This window comes from Musa acuminata, chromosome BXJ1-7 (assembly GCF_036884655.1).
Source record: "Musa acuminata AAA Group cultivar baxijiao chromosome BXJ1-7, Cavendish_Baxijiao_AAA, whole genome shotgun sequence".
NCBI lineage: Eukaryota > Viridiplantae > Streptophyta > Magnoliopsida > Zingiberales > Musaceae > Musa > Musa acuminata.
Window position 1 is genome coordinate 39,065,029 of NC_088333.1, and position 14,847 is coordinate 39,079,875.

The 14,847-nt window shown below is 43.3% G+C and overlaps 3 protein-coding genes across 14 annotated transcripts; 2 read left to right on the top strand and 1 right to left on the bottom strand.

Annotated features, from left to right (window-relative positions):
* Window positions 1-148: 148 nt before the first annotated feature.
* LOC103992420 (homeobox-leucine zipper protein ATHB-23-like) lies at window positions 149-1,451 on the bottom strand. 2 transcript variants are annotated; one of them, XM_065192830.1, is made up of 2 exons: window positions 626-1,451; window positions 149-540 (listed from the first exon to the last, which is right to left on the bottom strand). In XM_065192830.1, exons 1-2 carry the CDS (start codon window positions 1,364-1,366, stop codon window positions 229-231), a joined length of 1,053 nt encoding a protein of 350 aa, XP_065048902.1. In that variant the 5' UTR covers window positions 1,367-1,451; the 3' UTR covers window positions 149-228. The 2 variants fall into 2 exon arrangements, with proteins under 2 accessions (XP_065048902.1, XP_009410378.3); XM_009412103.3 differs by having other exon boundaries at window positions 149-556.
* A 2,236-nt stretch (window positions 1,452-3,687) lies between these two features.
* On the top strand, window positions 3,688-6,243 carry LOC103992421 (uncharacterized protein At3g28850). Its single transcript, XM_009412106.3, has one exon. The coding sequence runs from the start codon at window positions 4,424-4,426 to the stop codon at window positions 5,996-5,998; it is 1,575 nt and encodes a 524-aa protein (XP_009410381.2). The 5' UTR covers window positions 3,688-4,423; the 3' UTR covers window positions 5,999-6,243.
* Window positions 6,244-8,614: 2,371 nt separating this feature from the next.
* LOC135584726 (F-box/kelch-repeat protein SKIP11-like) lies at window positions 8,615-12,626 on the top strand. Of its 11 annotated transcripts, XR_010515207.1 has the most exons (7): window positions 8,615-8,919; window positions 9,230-9,279; window positions 9,492-11,025; window positions 11,127-11,231; window positions 11,415-11,470; window positions 11,605-11,705; window positions 12,251-12,626. XR_010515207.1 is itself a non-coding variant. In XM_065192834.1 (3 exons), the coding sequence occupies exon 3, from the start codon at window positions 9,585-9,587 to the stop codon at window positions 10,878-10,880; it is 1,296 nt and encodes a 431-aa protein (XP_065048906.1). In that variant the 5' UTR covers window positions 8,615-8,919; window positions 9,230-9,279; window positions 9,492-9,584; the 3' UTR covers window positions 10,881-11,304. The 11 variants fall into 11 exon arrangements, 4 of the variants coding, with proteins under 4 accessions (XP_065048906.1, XP_065048907.1, XP_065048909.1 ...); XR_010515203.1 differs by having other exon boundaries at window positions 9,492-11,231; XR_010515208.1 differs by having other exon boundaries at window positions 11,336-11,705.
* Window positions 12,627-14,847: the final 2,221 nt, after the last annotated feature.

The window sequence follows — 14,847 nt, forward strand, 5'->3', positions numbered from 1 at the left end:
TCTTGAATCCAAGTTTGTGTAAGGCTAAAGAAAGCCATTCCTTGTTAGAACAACCTTTCCCACTAACTGCAGAAAGAGCTTTTTCCTGTACCTATGAATTAATCTGCAGAACAAGCAGCAAGTAGAACAACCACAAACATGCAAGTCATAAACCCTACATGATCCAATAGGATCCACCTTAAATTTGAGAGAGAGGTAACACAGATTGACTCACAAGATACATCATCATCAATAATTATTTAGTACATAGCCACTCCCCCCTGTTTCCAGTTCAAATAGGCAGCTTTCTTCACCATGCACCAGTGTGCAAACACTAGTGATGGTAGTTGTGTTGCTCTGACCACGCCCAGAGTGCAGATTGCTCATCTGTGCTGCAGAACATGTTGCAGAAGCCCTCATCCTTGGCTGTCTCCGACTTGGAGGAACGACGTGGTTGGGAGACACTCGATGGCCTACGCCTGGAGAAATCCAAATCGGTATCAGAGCTGGATGAGCCCTCTGTTTCCTTGTTGAGATTGATGGGCTCGGAGGGTTCCCTGTCTTTGAGTGCCAGAAGCTGAAGAGTTGGATTAGAATGCAAGTATGGAGGCAGGGAGATGACGAGGAAGACGAACCATGTACCTACCTCGGAGAGAAGCTTCTTGTTCCGGGCTTGCAGGGCTTCGTTCTCGGTCTTCATGATCTCCAGCTGCCTCTTGAGCTCGTCGTGGTCCTTCTCCAGCTGCTTGATCTTCCACCTCGCCCTCCTGTTCTGGAACCAGACGGCGACCTGCCTCGGCTGCAGCCCCAGCGCCCTGGCCAACTCCATCTTCCTGTCCGCGTCCAGCTTGTTGCCCATCTCGAAGTTCCTCTCCAATGTCCGCACCTGCTCCGAGTTCAGCCTCCTCTTCTTCCCCCCCCCCGGCTGCAGCGCGTCGTCGGAGAGGTCCTCCTCCACATTCATCTCCTCGCAGGCCTCCACCCTCGAGAAGGGAATGGATCTGTTTCCCATGCCGCAGCTTGCAAGGTACTGCTGCTTCTCACCTCCGAATCGTGGTGGATCGGTGGGGAGCAGGGGAGACGTGGAGGTGTGTAGCTGCTGCTCGTGGTTCTCTACATGAGCGGTCTGCAGCACCAAGTTTGCAGGGAAGAATAGCGGCATCCTATTGCAGGCCATCTGGTTCAGAAACATTGGTGGACGCAGAAACTGATTGCTGCAGTGGTAAGAGGGAGATCGGAGCTTGGAGAAGAGAGAAGAAAAACATGCATGGTAGTGGGAGGAGGAAGGACTCATCGGTGGAGTATATGAAAGGAAGATATGTGTACTGTCAAGAAGGACAAGGTGTGGAGTCCAGGTTACAGCTGGGGAGATGTAGAGGGCCATCATCGGCAGGTGAAGCAGATGGCATCAGCTCCTTCACGCAGCTCCAGAATCCAAGGGATGGTGACACAGTCATGGTCTCGTCCTCACGTTCTACCACCATAGACTTTTCTGCTCTCAGACAAGCATTGGAGCTCTTCCATCATCTTCATACACGAGGAAGATGGATTTGCTGCTTCGAGAGATGAGACTCCAGAATACAGTGGTTGCTACTCACCGAGGAACGATGATGGCATGGAAAACGCAGATGATGTTTCGGTAAGAATGCACTCTCAAATGTGATCCTTATTGTTCTCATTGTTCTCACTGTTTCAGCTACCACTCAAGAGTTCAATCAATTCAACTTTGGTGAATCGAACTACTTCAAAGCATTACTCACAAAACCAATCAAGCTTATAGATAAAGCTGCCTTAACAATGGGTACTTTCTGTATTGGTCTATACGTATAAAATACATATATTTTGGGTATAATACATATCATTTATTTCATGTGGAACTTCTGCTAATGGCTGTGCACAGTTGCACCCATTGGTGATATGTGCACCTCAATTGACATTGGTTGAGTTAGAAGTCAACACTATTGTGGCCTAAGAATGGTGTATGCATGTCAACACTATTGTGGTGGAGTTCTTTCAATCTGTCCTGCACTGATGATTGAGTTCATTGGTGAGGCCTCCTTCATTTTAGAAAAATACTTCTCTGCGGACCTCAAATTATTCAAATCTCGCTCGAATCGATTAGAAAGATTATCGAATCTAATTTTTGAAAACAATAATAGTAAAATCACACTCGATATTTAATATTAGATCGGTCTTAATATCATCTTGTATGATATAATCCAATAAGACATAATATGTAAAGTAGTGTCTCATTAAATCTTTATAAACCAACTCAAATCTTTATCACAGGAAAACAGTCTTCCTTTCTGTCGCCTACACAAATCTAGCAGATGGGTATCCAAAGAAGAAACGCATTTAACTGTAAACAACTGTCCGTCTGTTTCTCCAGTGAATGACAAAGAGTTGACTTGATGTTTCTCGGATGCCTGTGACTTTCAAGAAACAAAGGGAAGAGAAGAGAGAGAGAGAGAGAGATGTGACAGGCTGAGAGTCGAGGCTGTCACACTCTCAATCCAAAGGCATGCTCGAATCCTACAAGCTTACCATAGGAAACCACTAAAGGCACACTTTAAGAGTAAGTTTTGGATCAAACAAACGAGTCATCATCATCAATGCACTGCTGCTGCTCCGCAGTTTGCATGCACACCGCTCCAAGTGTGATGCGTAGTATACGTAGCAGCAGCTTTCATGCATTGAAGAGAAAGAGAGAGAGAGAGAGAGGAAGGAAGGAAGAGAGGCGTCGTTGATGTGACATGATTGCAGATGGGTGGCCACAGTAGTTAATGCACCCATGTGCATGCGAGGGCACTCTTCTTGATGATTCCAAGGTTTCTCCATCCACCGCAATCTCCTCATCGAAGAAGAAGAAGCAGAAGTACTGACTCTCGAGGCTGATGAAACCCCCATAATCCTCAGACAACCCACCATGTCTGATGGCAACACATACGGCAATGTTGTATTGCAACTAAAGCAACAACACAGTTGACGTAAATGCAAATTCTCCATATATCATTGTTTATTGATCGAATTAGTTGACAGAAATCAAAACAATCGTAGCAGATGAGATAGTGGGCACACTGTCAACCCTAGAAATCTTAAAATATCATCATAATTCTATCCTAAAGAATTCCACATTCCTTAATATATGTTTATTCTTTGTCAAAATTTGACCAAGTGTAGATGGTTTAGTCAGCTTCTATCACACTTATAATCATACCGAAATTATATCTTTTTTATCTTCCTATTATCATTAAATTAATTAAAAAAATAATTAAATTGTAATATTTGATTTATAATTTATTTTGTAGTCTTTTTCCACAGTAGTTGGGAATGCTTTTGATGTGCAGAAGAATAAGTCTCAGTAATTAGTAGCTTAATTAACCTAAATAACCGATATAACTATCTGTATATATATTCATAACTTTTTGTGATTGTGTCTTTTTCTCAGTCTTAATATAATCCTATCTATCTAATACACCCTCGCACGTACACGTACACGTACACGTATACGTGCGAAGACGTAAATAAGGAGAGATCACCGACCCACACGGCTTCTTGGATCGGCAACTCTCTCCGGTACACCGTGCAGCATATCGTTCCTCCCACCTTTCCCACGTAACCAGGCTTGGGTGGGCCCCTCTCCCGGCACGCTCCTTCCTCGAAGAGGCTGAAGCGCGTCGCCCACTGGGAGAAGTAAGAGGAGGGAGAGGAAAGAGGACCACGGCTTCTTGCTTCCCCCCGGAGATCTCGGCGAGACCGCTACCACCGGAGATTATTTAGAAAAGACAGAGAGAGAGAGAGAGAGAAGGTGGGTCAAGGAAAGAGAGAGATGGAGGGGGAGGATGATGATGTTTTCTTCGGTTTGACTCCTGCGGGGATTTGATTTGGATTCTGATTGCTTCCTCGTAGTTTTCTGCCTCTTTCTTTTGTTGCATGTTTGCCTCCCCTGCGTCTTTCCGTTTGTCTCTGGCTCGTTCATGGCGGAATGAGGTGTTGGCTCTTCTTGGATTCGACTCCATCTGAAATTGAATTGCTGGATTCGAATCCTCCTCTGGAATTCCTTTTCAGTTATCAAGTTGTAACCTTTAATTAGTTTCTCCGATCAAAATCGAAGCTTTTGTGCAGTTTCCAGACGTCCGCTTGGTCATTAATGTCTCTGTTCAGTTATCATCTGAATTCCTTCCAATTCAATCTTCTTTCCCTTTCTTTCGGTGTCTTCCTTTTGTGTTTGATCGTGAATTCGCAATTTCTGCTCTGTTTGGGTCTCTCGGATCGATAGAAGGTTTCATCCGTTTGGGGTTTCTCGTCATCGAGAAATGCGAAAGAAGACTCTCTCTGGGAATGTTCCTAAAGATTACTCTTTTCGGATCGCGTGACGATCTCTCAAGGCGTTGCTGAAGTCCGTCAGCTCATCTCTCTTCGATTTCCCCTGTTTCTCTTCGCCATGGGCTGCACGGGCTCGAAGCAGCTCCGACGGGACAGCGGGCGGAGCCCCAGTCCTTATTCTCGCAGCCACTCCCTTCCCATCCGTTATGCTGGCGCCGCCGGTGGCCGGTCCGGGGATGGCCACAACGCCGTCGCCCTCTCCTCCACCACTCTCGGCTCCCTGGTGCTCGACCGCGGCGACCTCAGCTCCGACGACGAGACGATGGTGAAGAGCGCCACCAACCTCCAGATGGCGACCGCCGTCATCGCGAAGGAGCTCGGCCGCGCCAGGACGTGGTCTGAGATTACCGACCGCCGGATCCCCAAGACCCCGACGATGACTCCGCCCGACGATCCCGAGGTCATCAACGCCTGGGAGCTCATGGCCGGCCTCGAGGACGCCAGCCCCCTCAACCTCCCCCCCCCTGCCGCCCTCGACCGCTCCTCCTCCTCCCACACCTCGCATGACTCCCGTCGCTCGCCACCGGATTCCGAGCTTTCGAGTGGCTCGTCCTCGCCTAAACCGCAGTGGATGCAACTCAGCCCAGGGGACTCCGTCATCTACGATTTCGACCCGGAGATCTTGTCCTCCTTCCGTCAGGCCCTCGACGAGCTGTCGCCGCAGCGTCAATCCTATTCCATCGATCAGCCTATTGAGCCCGACAACGTGGAGGAGGAGGAGGAGGAGGAAGAAGAAGAGATGAAGAAGCCATCTCATGCAAGAACACGAGCATTAGAACCCGCCAAGGGGCCACCGTATCAGTCCCATTCCATTCCTCAGCCTCCCGAGTCTGAAGACGAGGAGGAGGAGGTAGAGGAGCCATCTCATGCAAGAAGACGAACAGTAGAGCCTGCCGAAAGACCACATCATCAATCCAATTCCATCTATCAACTTCCCGAGCCTGAGGAGGAGGAGGAGGTGGAGAAGAAGCTATCTCATCCAAGAACACGAACAGCAGAGTCCGTCGACAGCCGCCAAGTTCCAACACACACCAGCATTGTCCGAGCAAGGATCAACGAGTTCCAACGAAAGATCGACGCTAGGAAGACCAACATCAACGCCAATTCGGCAAAGGTGGCGCCTTCCTCCAAATGCCCGCCCGGCGGTGAGGGGAAGGTCGTCCTCTACTTCACCAGCCTCCGTGGGATACGGAAGACCTTCGAGGACTGCTGGGCCGTCAGCATGATACTGAAAGGCTACGGTGTTCGCGTCGACGAAAGAGACGTGTCGTTGCATGCAGGATTCAAGGAAGAGCTAATCGACATACTGGGGCCGGTGTACGGCGGCCATAGGCTGCCGAGGATCTTCGCCGATGGGAATTACCTGGGCGGGGCAGAGGAGGTGCGGCACCTGCACGAGGCGGCGCGACTGGGCAAGTTCTTGGAGTGCTGCGAGACGATGCCATCGCGGGGGAAAGGAGGCAGCGTCATATCGTCCTGCGAGGGGTGCGGCGACGTCAGGTTCGTGCCCTGCGAGACGTGCTGGGGGAGCTGCAAGGTGTACGTGGAGGAGGAAGAAGACGACGTCGGAGGGTTCCGGAGGTGCTCCGACTGCAACGAGAACGGGCTCGTGCGGTGCTCGCTGTGCTGTTGACGCTGCGCCAAGTGTTCGACGGATTGCTGTTGCATGTACAGAAGGAGATGAAGGAAGCATAAAGGAGTTTTGGAAGGTTTATTTAGCTTCTTTCGTCTTTTTCTTTGTTTCAGTTCCATTTCCTCTTCTTCTTCTTCTTCATCATCATCCAATGCTTTGTGTTCTTGAGTGAGGAAGACACAGCTGAGAAACCCATCACCATGTAATAAAATTAAAGCAATACAACCTGGACATCAGGGATCAAATCCTCTGTTCTAGCTGTGCTGATTTGAAAGCTCAGCTTCTCATTCTTGGTCGTTGGGTGGTAGGCCACACCTCTCCAGATTCTGAAATCTCAAAGACAATTCCATTGTTGATGCTGCAATCCAACAACTTGATGCATGTCAAAATCCACACATTACGGTTCTGAGGCAAGCAGTGCAACCTTCACAGGGACTTGTCACTGTTGAGATCACTGAAAAGACCAATACTTTATCCCACTTTTAAGATTAATGTGGCCTCACATTACAGTGCTTATGACAGATAAGATTTGTTTTCAGAACTTTATAGGTGGACTGTCACCACAAAGGGTCAGTAGCTTTACAGATCATTCAGATCCTCTGGAAATTGCACACATTACTCGATCTGAAACCAAAAGAGAAGAATGTATTCCATATCACCCCAAAAATACTAATCTGAAGATACAACAGTGTCACTGCACTCCTTAGCATTGGATCATTTCTCTTCCCCCAAGAAATTTGAGCAAGCAATTCTTGGAATATCATGGATCATAGTCTGCTGAACACAGGATCTGAAAGAATTAAAAGGATGCTGTGAGTTGGTGTCAGAAACCTGGATTGGTCAATCTGGATCCTCAGACCCTAAATCCGCTCTGTGATAACCAGGTTGGTGCTGCATCTAAATCTGAACAAGAATAGTTGCATGCACAGAAGACAAACCAGAACGAGCTGCATAGATATGTTGAGGTGGGCTACCTCTCATTTCCACAAACATTTTTGTTGCATTGCGTATCCCATCACAAAATGAGATCTTGTGCCTGAGACAAGCGAAAGTGGAGCATGATGACCTAAAGAACAGCCTGATTTGCCTATGGATTTAAGGACAAAGGCCAAAAGATTGCCGGCAAAAAGATGAACTTTACCTGGAAGAATCTTTACTCGATGAGCATGTTCCTGCCACTGGGGATGGAGGACCAAAGCTATTCCTGCACATAAAAGACTGCAATTTACAGATCTGGAAGACATAACTGATTCAGATTTGTGATCAAGTGACAGAAAGAACAATTCAGATGCTATTCTAAGTTCATCTCATCGAGCCGAGGAAAACTGTCATCAGTGTGCGGTAGAAGCTTGGATCAGCTTCTCAACTTCTTTAGAGTCTTCATCATTTTATGCTATGCAGTGTCAGTTTAGGATATCACAAAGGATTCATCAATTCGTCGAATTGACGAGAGAGCTATATGCTCAAAGCAAGAGAGTAGATGAAATATATGGGGGACAGCATTCGTTGCTCGTCATGGGGAAATTGCGCGCTTATCGAGGACAATGATAGCTTGCTCAGCATTCGATTCCATCACGAGGTCAGTGATTCCTTCTCTCCTGGCTAGTCTTAAGCCCTTCCCGATTGCTGCAGGCTCGTTGCAGAGGCTTCCTTTCACAGCATTAAAATTATCACCTGCCAAAATACAAAATCCAGAATCAGTTCTTGATAAGATGGAGTGGGATCCATAGTCCTTTCGGATTGGGGTAGCAAAGTAAGAACATGTCTTCTTACTCCATGTGAGCAGCAGTGAGGACTAACCTTCCTCTGCTCCGTCTCCATGACCATCACCAGTAATAGTTGTGGAGGTTAAGTTTACGTGCCAAATGCTGTCGACATCTTTCGTGGCGAGTCATAAGAAGCTGCCGTTCCCAAGTGGCGGATCCACCCGGAACTCGATTCGCCCACACAACACCGATAAGTCGCACGCGAGGCCGCCGGAGCAGCACCGTCGGTGGTGGTGGCGGCGGCCACCGGTGCTTGTTATTTCGGAGCTGCTGCAGTTGATGCACAGAGACTTACGAGTGTTTCGGATGCTTCCATTTGGGTAATTATTTGATTCGAAGAGAAAAAGATGAGTATTTTTTGTAATTAATAATAAAAAAGGAGAACTTTGCAATAATTCAATAAAAAATAGTATTTTTTCAACAATAAAAATAAAAAATCCTGAATATTTTGGATAAAAAAGAATTTTATGAACAGATTTTTGATTGGTTAGTGAATTATTGTGGAAGTGATAGCTCTCGAATTGAAGTCTATTGTGCTATTTAATGTAATGAATTTATAGAAAAATATTTTTTTGAGGAAAAAAGAGATGTGAGGGGAAAACTAAAAAGTGAAAAGTAAATATGATTTTTTTATTATTCTAAAAACTCAATAAGTCAATAAAAATATTCTTCTTTAGGAAGAATAAATAACCTTAGTAAGATTTTTTGAATTAAAATAATTGAAGGGATAAAAAGCAGTTGAGGGAAAGAATCAGATGGGAGAGTATAAATAAATTAATTAAAGGAAAAAAAAAGGGAAAAGAAAAAAGAAAATAAAATAAAAATGAGAGGAAAAGGGAAGGGAAGAGAAGGCAATAGAAAGAGGGGCGGGAGGCAGCCAGAAAAGGGAAGGAAACGAGCTGCTCGCGGAGGTCGAAGCGGATGAGGCGCTGGGCACTCTGGGCACCGTTGTGAAAGGATCGCAAGGACGGGTCGAATCGAAAGAGAAGAAGATTACTCTCTCTGAGGAGCAGGAGGAGGAGGAGGAGGAGTACCAACAACAAATGTGAGAGAGGGGGAGGAAGAAGCGAGGAATAAGAGATCGTTACCAGCTTCTTTTTGATTCTCAAGCTGGCAAGGCTTCTTTGCCTCCTCCTCAATGTTGTTAGTCCACATGTAAGTTCAAGAAATCTTCTTTTCTTCTACTTACCATGTTACTTCCCATACCCCCGCGTTGACAATGATAGGAGAAAAAGGATGATTTTTTTGGCAGATATTGTGGGATTTTGGTAGTATATCTTTGCATCGCCCGCTGTAGATTGCGGAGAACCGAAAATTTTGGAATCTTTGGTGTTGTTTTGGTAGAAATTGGGACATCTGTGTCTGCGGTCGTCCTTGCTAGGGTTTTACCTCTTTAAGATCTTTTTTCTTTTGGTGATTGATGTTGTTTTTTTTCTTTTCTTACCCGAACGTTTGCATATTGCAGGATGCTTCCTTTTCTTGTGTAGCAAGATCGACAATTCTTCGTCCTGATTGGTAGGGTTCCCCAGAACACACGAAAGATTGGATCTTTATGGAAATTTCTGCTTGTCTGGTCTTTCTCGAGGGAATTTTTTCGGTTCTGAGTGGTGAATTTGATCCGCAAGATAGTTCGCTTGATCTGTATTCTTGTTAATGAAGTTTCTTTCTTTTCTCCCCTTTCTTCTTGTATTAATTTATTTACCATGCTGATGTTTATTCCTCTCCAGCAGATTGTGGATTCATAACTTTGAGAGGGGCATAGGGAGATATCTCAAACTTGTTTCCAGTGAGGGCCTGGATTTCGGTCGCGCGTCGAAAACATGTTGGAGAGCCAGTCGTTTTTGATCTCCAGAGCATTGCCGAGCTCCTGTGAGCAAGAATCGAAATTGGCTTACATGACTTACCATCTCCTTGAGATCACTACCAACAAACGCCCTACGATCGTGGAATCTTTCGAGCTAAATGAAGCTGCTATGATAAAGAAGGCTAAATCTGCAGACGACCTGGGACCTCCCTTTCAGGAAGAAAAAGCATTGCCTCTTGATGAATCCAATTATAATGGCCAGCACTCTGATACAAATTCTCTTATTGGTCAAATCGGCTGCGACATGTCTATAAAGTGTCTCCTTCACTGCTCTCGGTCGGACTATGGTGCCCTTGCATCGCTGAACCGGGCTTTCAATTCCCTGTTCCGGACTGGTGAGCTCTACAAGCTACGGCGGCAGACTGGGATCATCGAGCACTGGGTGTACTTCTCCTGCAACATACTTGAGTGGGAAGCATATGATCCCTATTGTGGGCACTGGATTACTCTTCCAAAAATGCCTCAGAATGATTTCTTCATGCGCTCTGATAAGGAATCGCTGGCTGTGGGCACCGAGCTCCTCGTTTTTGGGAGGGACTACACCTCTCGTATTGCCCATATAGTGCTGAGGTATAGCATTCTGACGAATTCTTGGTCCCAAGGTATTGAAATGAACTCCCCTAGGTGCTTGTTTGGATCCGCCAGCTTTGGCGAAGTAGCTATCGTTGCCGGTGGTGTAGATGCTCAAAATACTATATTGAGTTCTGCAGAGCTCTATAATTCTGAGACGCAAACGTGGGTAACACTTCCTAGTATGAATAAACCAAGGAAAATGTGTTCAGGTGTCTTTATGGACAACAAGTTCTATGTGATTGGCGGAATGCGTAGCCCTACCGAATTGCTGACGTGCGGGGAAGAATATGATACGGAGAGACATAGCTGGAGGGTCATTCCAAATATGTCTCTAGGACTGAATGGTCCAAGTGGTGCACCTCCATTGGTGGCAGTAGTCAATAATGAGCTATATGCAGCTGATTATGCAGAAAAGGAGGTCAGGAAGTATGACAAGGAGAATAACTCTTGGGTCACTCTTGGAAGATTGCCTGAGAGACCAGATTCAGTGAACGGTTGGGGTCTAGCTTTTCGGGCTTGTGGTGATCGACTCCTAGTGATCGGTGGACCGAGGGTGCTTGGAGGAGGGATGATTGAACTAAATTCATGGACACCGAGAGATGGACCTCCAGAGTGGAAACTGATTGCTAGGAAGCACTGTGGAAGCTTTGTGTATAACTGTGCTGTAATGGGCTGCTGAGATTTGTCTGAAGATATGCTGCATATCTTCTTGCAGTACGAGTATGTGCAAGATTGGCTGGTCAAAGGGCATAAAACACCGATTGTGCCAGGGCACTCTGGCTTTCGAAATTTTCAGATTTGATAGGGCAATCACTTTCTACTATGTAAAACTCGAGATACATCTTCTTCCTTTCATCTTCTAGCTTTGCCTTCATCTAATCTAAAGCCAAATATATTTAACTTCTTCCAAATTGCCCTTCAACAGGATAGTGTTCTCGTGGATCATGCAGGAATATGGCACATAATAATTCGGTGTAGCTGCATGTTCATTGGTTCCCTTGGAACTCTTCGAGCTTGTTAGCTTTACAGTGTACTACTCCTCAGCCATTTCATTGTTATTGCCACTTTCTTGAGGAAATAAAATTGATCATCAATTTCTTGTATATTTGCGCTGATAATTTTACTTCTTTCCAGCTTACTGCTCTTGGGCTTAAGTTGATATTCGTGTGACATTTTTCTCATCAATCTCATAGTTACTAGTATGTTTTCTCAGAAACTGTTTGGGTGTATCCTTTGCATCGTACTTACTGTTCGTGGGCTTAAGTTGATGTACGTGTGACATTTTCCTCATCAGTCTCATGATTACAAATATGTTTTCGCAGAAATTGTATTGGGTGTATCCTCTGTAGTTGAAGGTTTATTTGATGTAATATGCATGAACATCTTCATCTAATTCTGTGTAGGTGGTGTCAGTCATCAAACACCGGATTCCTCTCCTCTCCAATTTAAACATGCAAACTTAGGAAGATTTCTGAGAAGCAACCCTAGTTGGACAAGAATGGAGGTAATTAAGAAGTCTGGTCAACTTTCATACTTGGACTAAGTTAGACAATGGATTTTCTTTTATCTTGGCATTACTCTGCTTCTGCTTCATCCCTGTAAAAATGATTAAAATGTTAAACCTTAATAGTCACATCTACTTATTGCCTGAAGCATGCTGTTTAATGTTTCCAGCTCTGCATTGTTAGTTTAGTTATCCTACAGATAAAACTAAAAGAAGACATCTGTAGTATTCTTATACTACAGATAATAGGAGGTTGGAGATTGATAGATCTTTATGCTCTTGATGCTTGATAGACCATTCTTGATACATATGCTCTGATGTCGAAACCATAACATTAAGAATAATGTTCTTATTATTTTCAGCATTACATTAATTTTTTTACTTCCTGTTCAAAGTTGCTAATTTGACATCACAATGAACTCCATACTTGAAGCAAGAAACCACTTTTTTATCTGCTTTTTTGTTTTATTAATATTTTGCTTTTATGTTTGTGAATATACAGGTTAATGTTCTTCTTGCACTAACGAGACCATCATATTTTGCAGAATCAGAGGGGTAGTCGAGTTGCAAGTTTTATGGGGTTCTACTCGTATGTTTAAGATTGAACTCTTTTAATTACTTTTCTATGCCTGGAGTTTGATGCTTGCCCATTGTCCATCTCGCATCTGTCTTTCTTATGGATCCATAAGGATGAAGATTTACTGTGAAAATATATGTGCAATTATTGAACATATTAAATAGAAGAAATTTATTGATGAGGTTATTTCCCTGAGCTAAATGCCTGCTGTTAAGAGTGGGAAGCTGTTTTCTGTTAATGTGGCTCGATCAGCCTCTTGTATGTTTATGTCTCCGTTTCTACTTGTGCTGAGGTAAAATTATGTAACAAAAGAGTTTCTAATGCATCAAGGTTTCATTTGGGTTTCTTTGCTGGTAAACTGACGAAGGATCCATTTCAAAATGGAGGGCTACAGCAGACTTTCAATTTGATATTACAGATTATCACAGGCTTAGTTGATTTTGTGATCTATTTTTTCGAAACTTCTTATAATATATTAAGGACCTATAGTAAAAAATACAAGTGAGAAGAATCATTTAATTCGGGATCTAGTAAGCAATAGATTCAACAAATACTTAAAATATAATATAAATTATAAAAAGATAATATAAATTACAAATATAGACTTTTAAATGACAAAAGTGTTCAAGACAGTTCACCACGGTCAAAAGTCTCCATAAATGTTCATATGACATTACTATAGAATATTTAAAAAATATTATTATGTGGAGTTAAAAAATATTTAAAATGACTACTTGTATAATTTATTTATATGCAATTTTGTCTTTGCATAATGATTACACATAACTTGTATTTATAATTTTGAAACGACCACAAAAGTCACGAATATACACGAGCATTATATAACTTGTATTTATAATTTTGAAACGACCACAAAAGTCACGAATATACACGAGCATTATATGGAACCTCTTATTTACAATTTTGTCTGTGACATTCTCCCACACTTATTCCTTCGATGTCCTCATCGAAGCCTTTGCGGATACTACATCTCCTCGCCTTCGTTAAATATTTAATCTTTTGCTCTAGTTGCAACATGCCTCTCGACTCTCAACTGCTCTCCGTCATTGTTTTTTGAGTAGTTGAACTTTGATCTGCTATGCTACTTCAACCTACCAATGACTGACTCTAATGTGAGGTTACCTAAGTTATGGTGATCCTTGTTAGTTCCTGCGGATCCTCTTGACTCTCAACTGCTCTCCGTAATTATTTTTTGAGTAGTTGAACTTTGATCCGCTATGCTACTTCAACCTGCCAATGATTTTGACTCTAATGTGGGGTTACCCAATTTATGATGATCCTTGTTAGTTCCTGCAGATCCTTCAGATGAAAGAAAAGACCTTTCTTGTTTTGCGCTAGTCTCTTAAATATCTCGCACCGATTGAACTAGGTAGATGCTTGTTGGAGCTTTAATGAGCATCGATTCACTAACTTTGAAGTTTTTGAAGCCTTTCATATGTAAAATGTCCATCAATTCCTCTTCCACTTAGTTATTGCTTCAAAATATGTCCTCATCACTTTTACTTTCGATTGGTATTTTGTTGGAAAATGAAGCGGACAATCTACTCTAGGTAGCATCAATCACTATTTATGAGGATTTGACAATTGTTATCTTCCACTAAGTTTCTTTGAATGGTCTTTGAACCTATGTAGAGCTCCTCCTCTGCTATATAAATAAGAGAACTGAGATACTCAGTTTTACCAATTTTCTTAAGAGTTAAGAAGACAAAGATTACTTGACTACGCTTGCCTCCTTGAGTATTATACTTCATGTATCAAAAGGGTTATACTTCATACACCCGAAGTGTTTGTACTCCTTGCATTGAGTTAGCTACTGCAATTCACTTTCTCATTACCATCGAACTTTTGGAATGCAAAAAGTTTTGCTTGAAAAGAGTAAAATTTTACCCTAACTTGAAGCAAATCTCTAATAGTTTTGGTTGCCTTTGGGATTGTACCATCTTCTTTATCATTTTTATCATCTACTCCTCTAAAAAGAAAAGGTATAGCATTGCATACTGCCTATTTTGTTCATTAGTCAAGCACTCATATATCGACCCAAAGTCTCTTACTTTCAGCTATTTTGATAAGAAGCTCGTTGACACTAATCTTACGAAGTACCTTGGTCTTTTCTTTTCAACCTTGCCTCAGTACTTGGAATTTGTCTTTACATTCTCCACCTCCTCGGCCTATTTCATGACTAAGCACTCTCCCTTCATGAGACAATGGATCGATGACTGTATGAAAATTTCACTTCTGTAGTACCATGGCACTACCATGCCTATGGCCTTGCTATCCATCACCTCATATTTGCATTCCTTTCTTCGCGATTGATAGATATATCTCTGCAATACTATGACACTCCTTCGAGTCCACATTCATTCTAATTGATACTTGGTTTTGGGTAGCTAAGTCCCTTTGGACTCGTTGTCACTTCCTCGCCCCTTTCGACCACCTGCTTTAACACCTCTGTGTTATCTGAATAATTTCTCTTAATTGATAGAAAGATAAATTACAACTTTCATGCATCGCTTTTGTTATCATGTTATAGGGCTTGTGTCAATT

Coding starts and splice junctions, on each gene's coding strand:
- LOC135584726 (XM_065192834.1), top strand. CDS start 9,585: ATGTTGGAGAGCCAGTCGTTTTTGATCTCCAGAGCATTGCCGAGCTCC.
- LOC103992420 (XM_065192830.1), bottom strand. CDS start 1,366: ATGATGGCCCTCTACATCTCCCCAGCTGTAACCTGGACTCCACACCTT. Junction 541..625: donor ACAAGAAGCTTCTCTCCGAG/GTAGGTACATGG, acceptor TGGCACTCAAAG/ACAGGGAACCCTCCGAGCCC.
- LOC103992421 (XM_009412106.3), top strand. CDS start 4,424: ATGGGCTGCACGGGCTCGAAGCAGCTCCGACGGGACAGCGGGCGGAGC.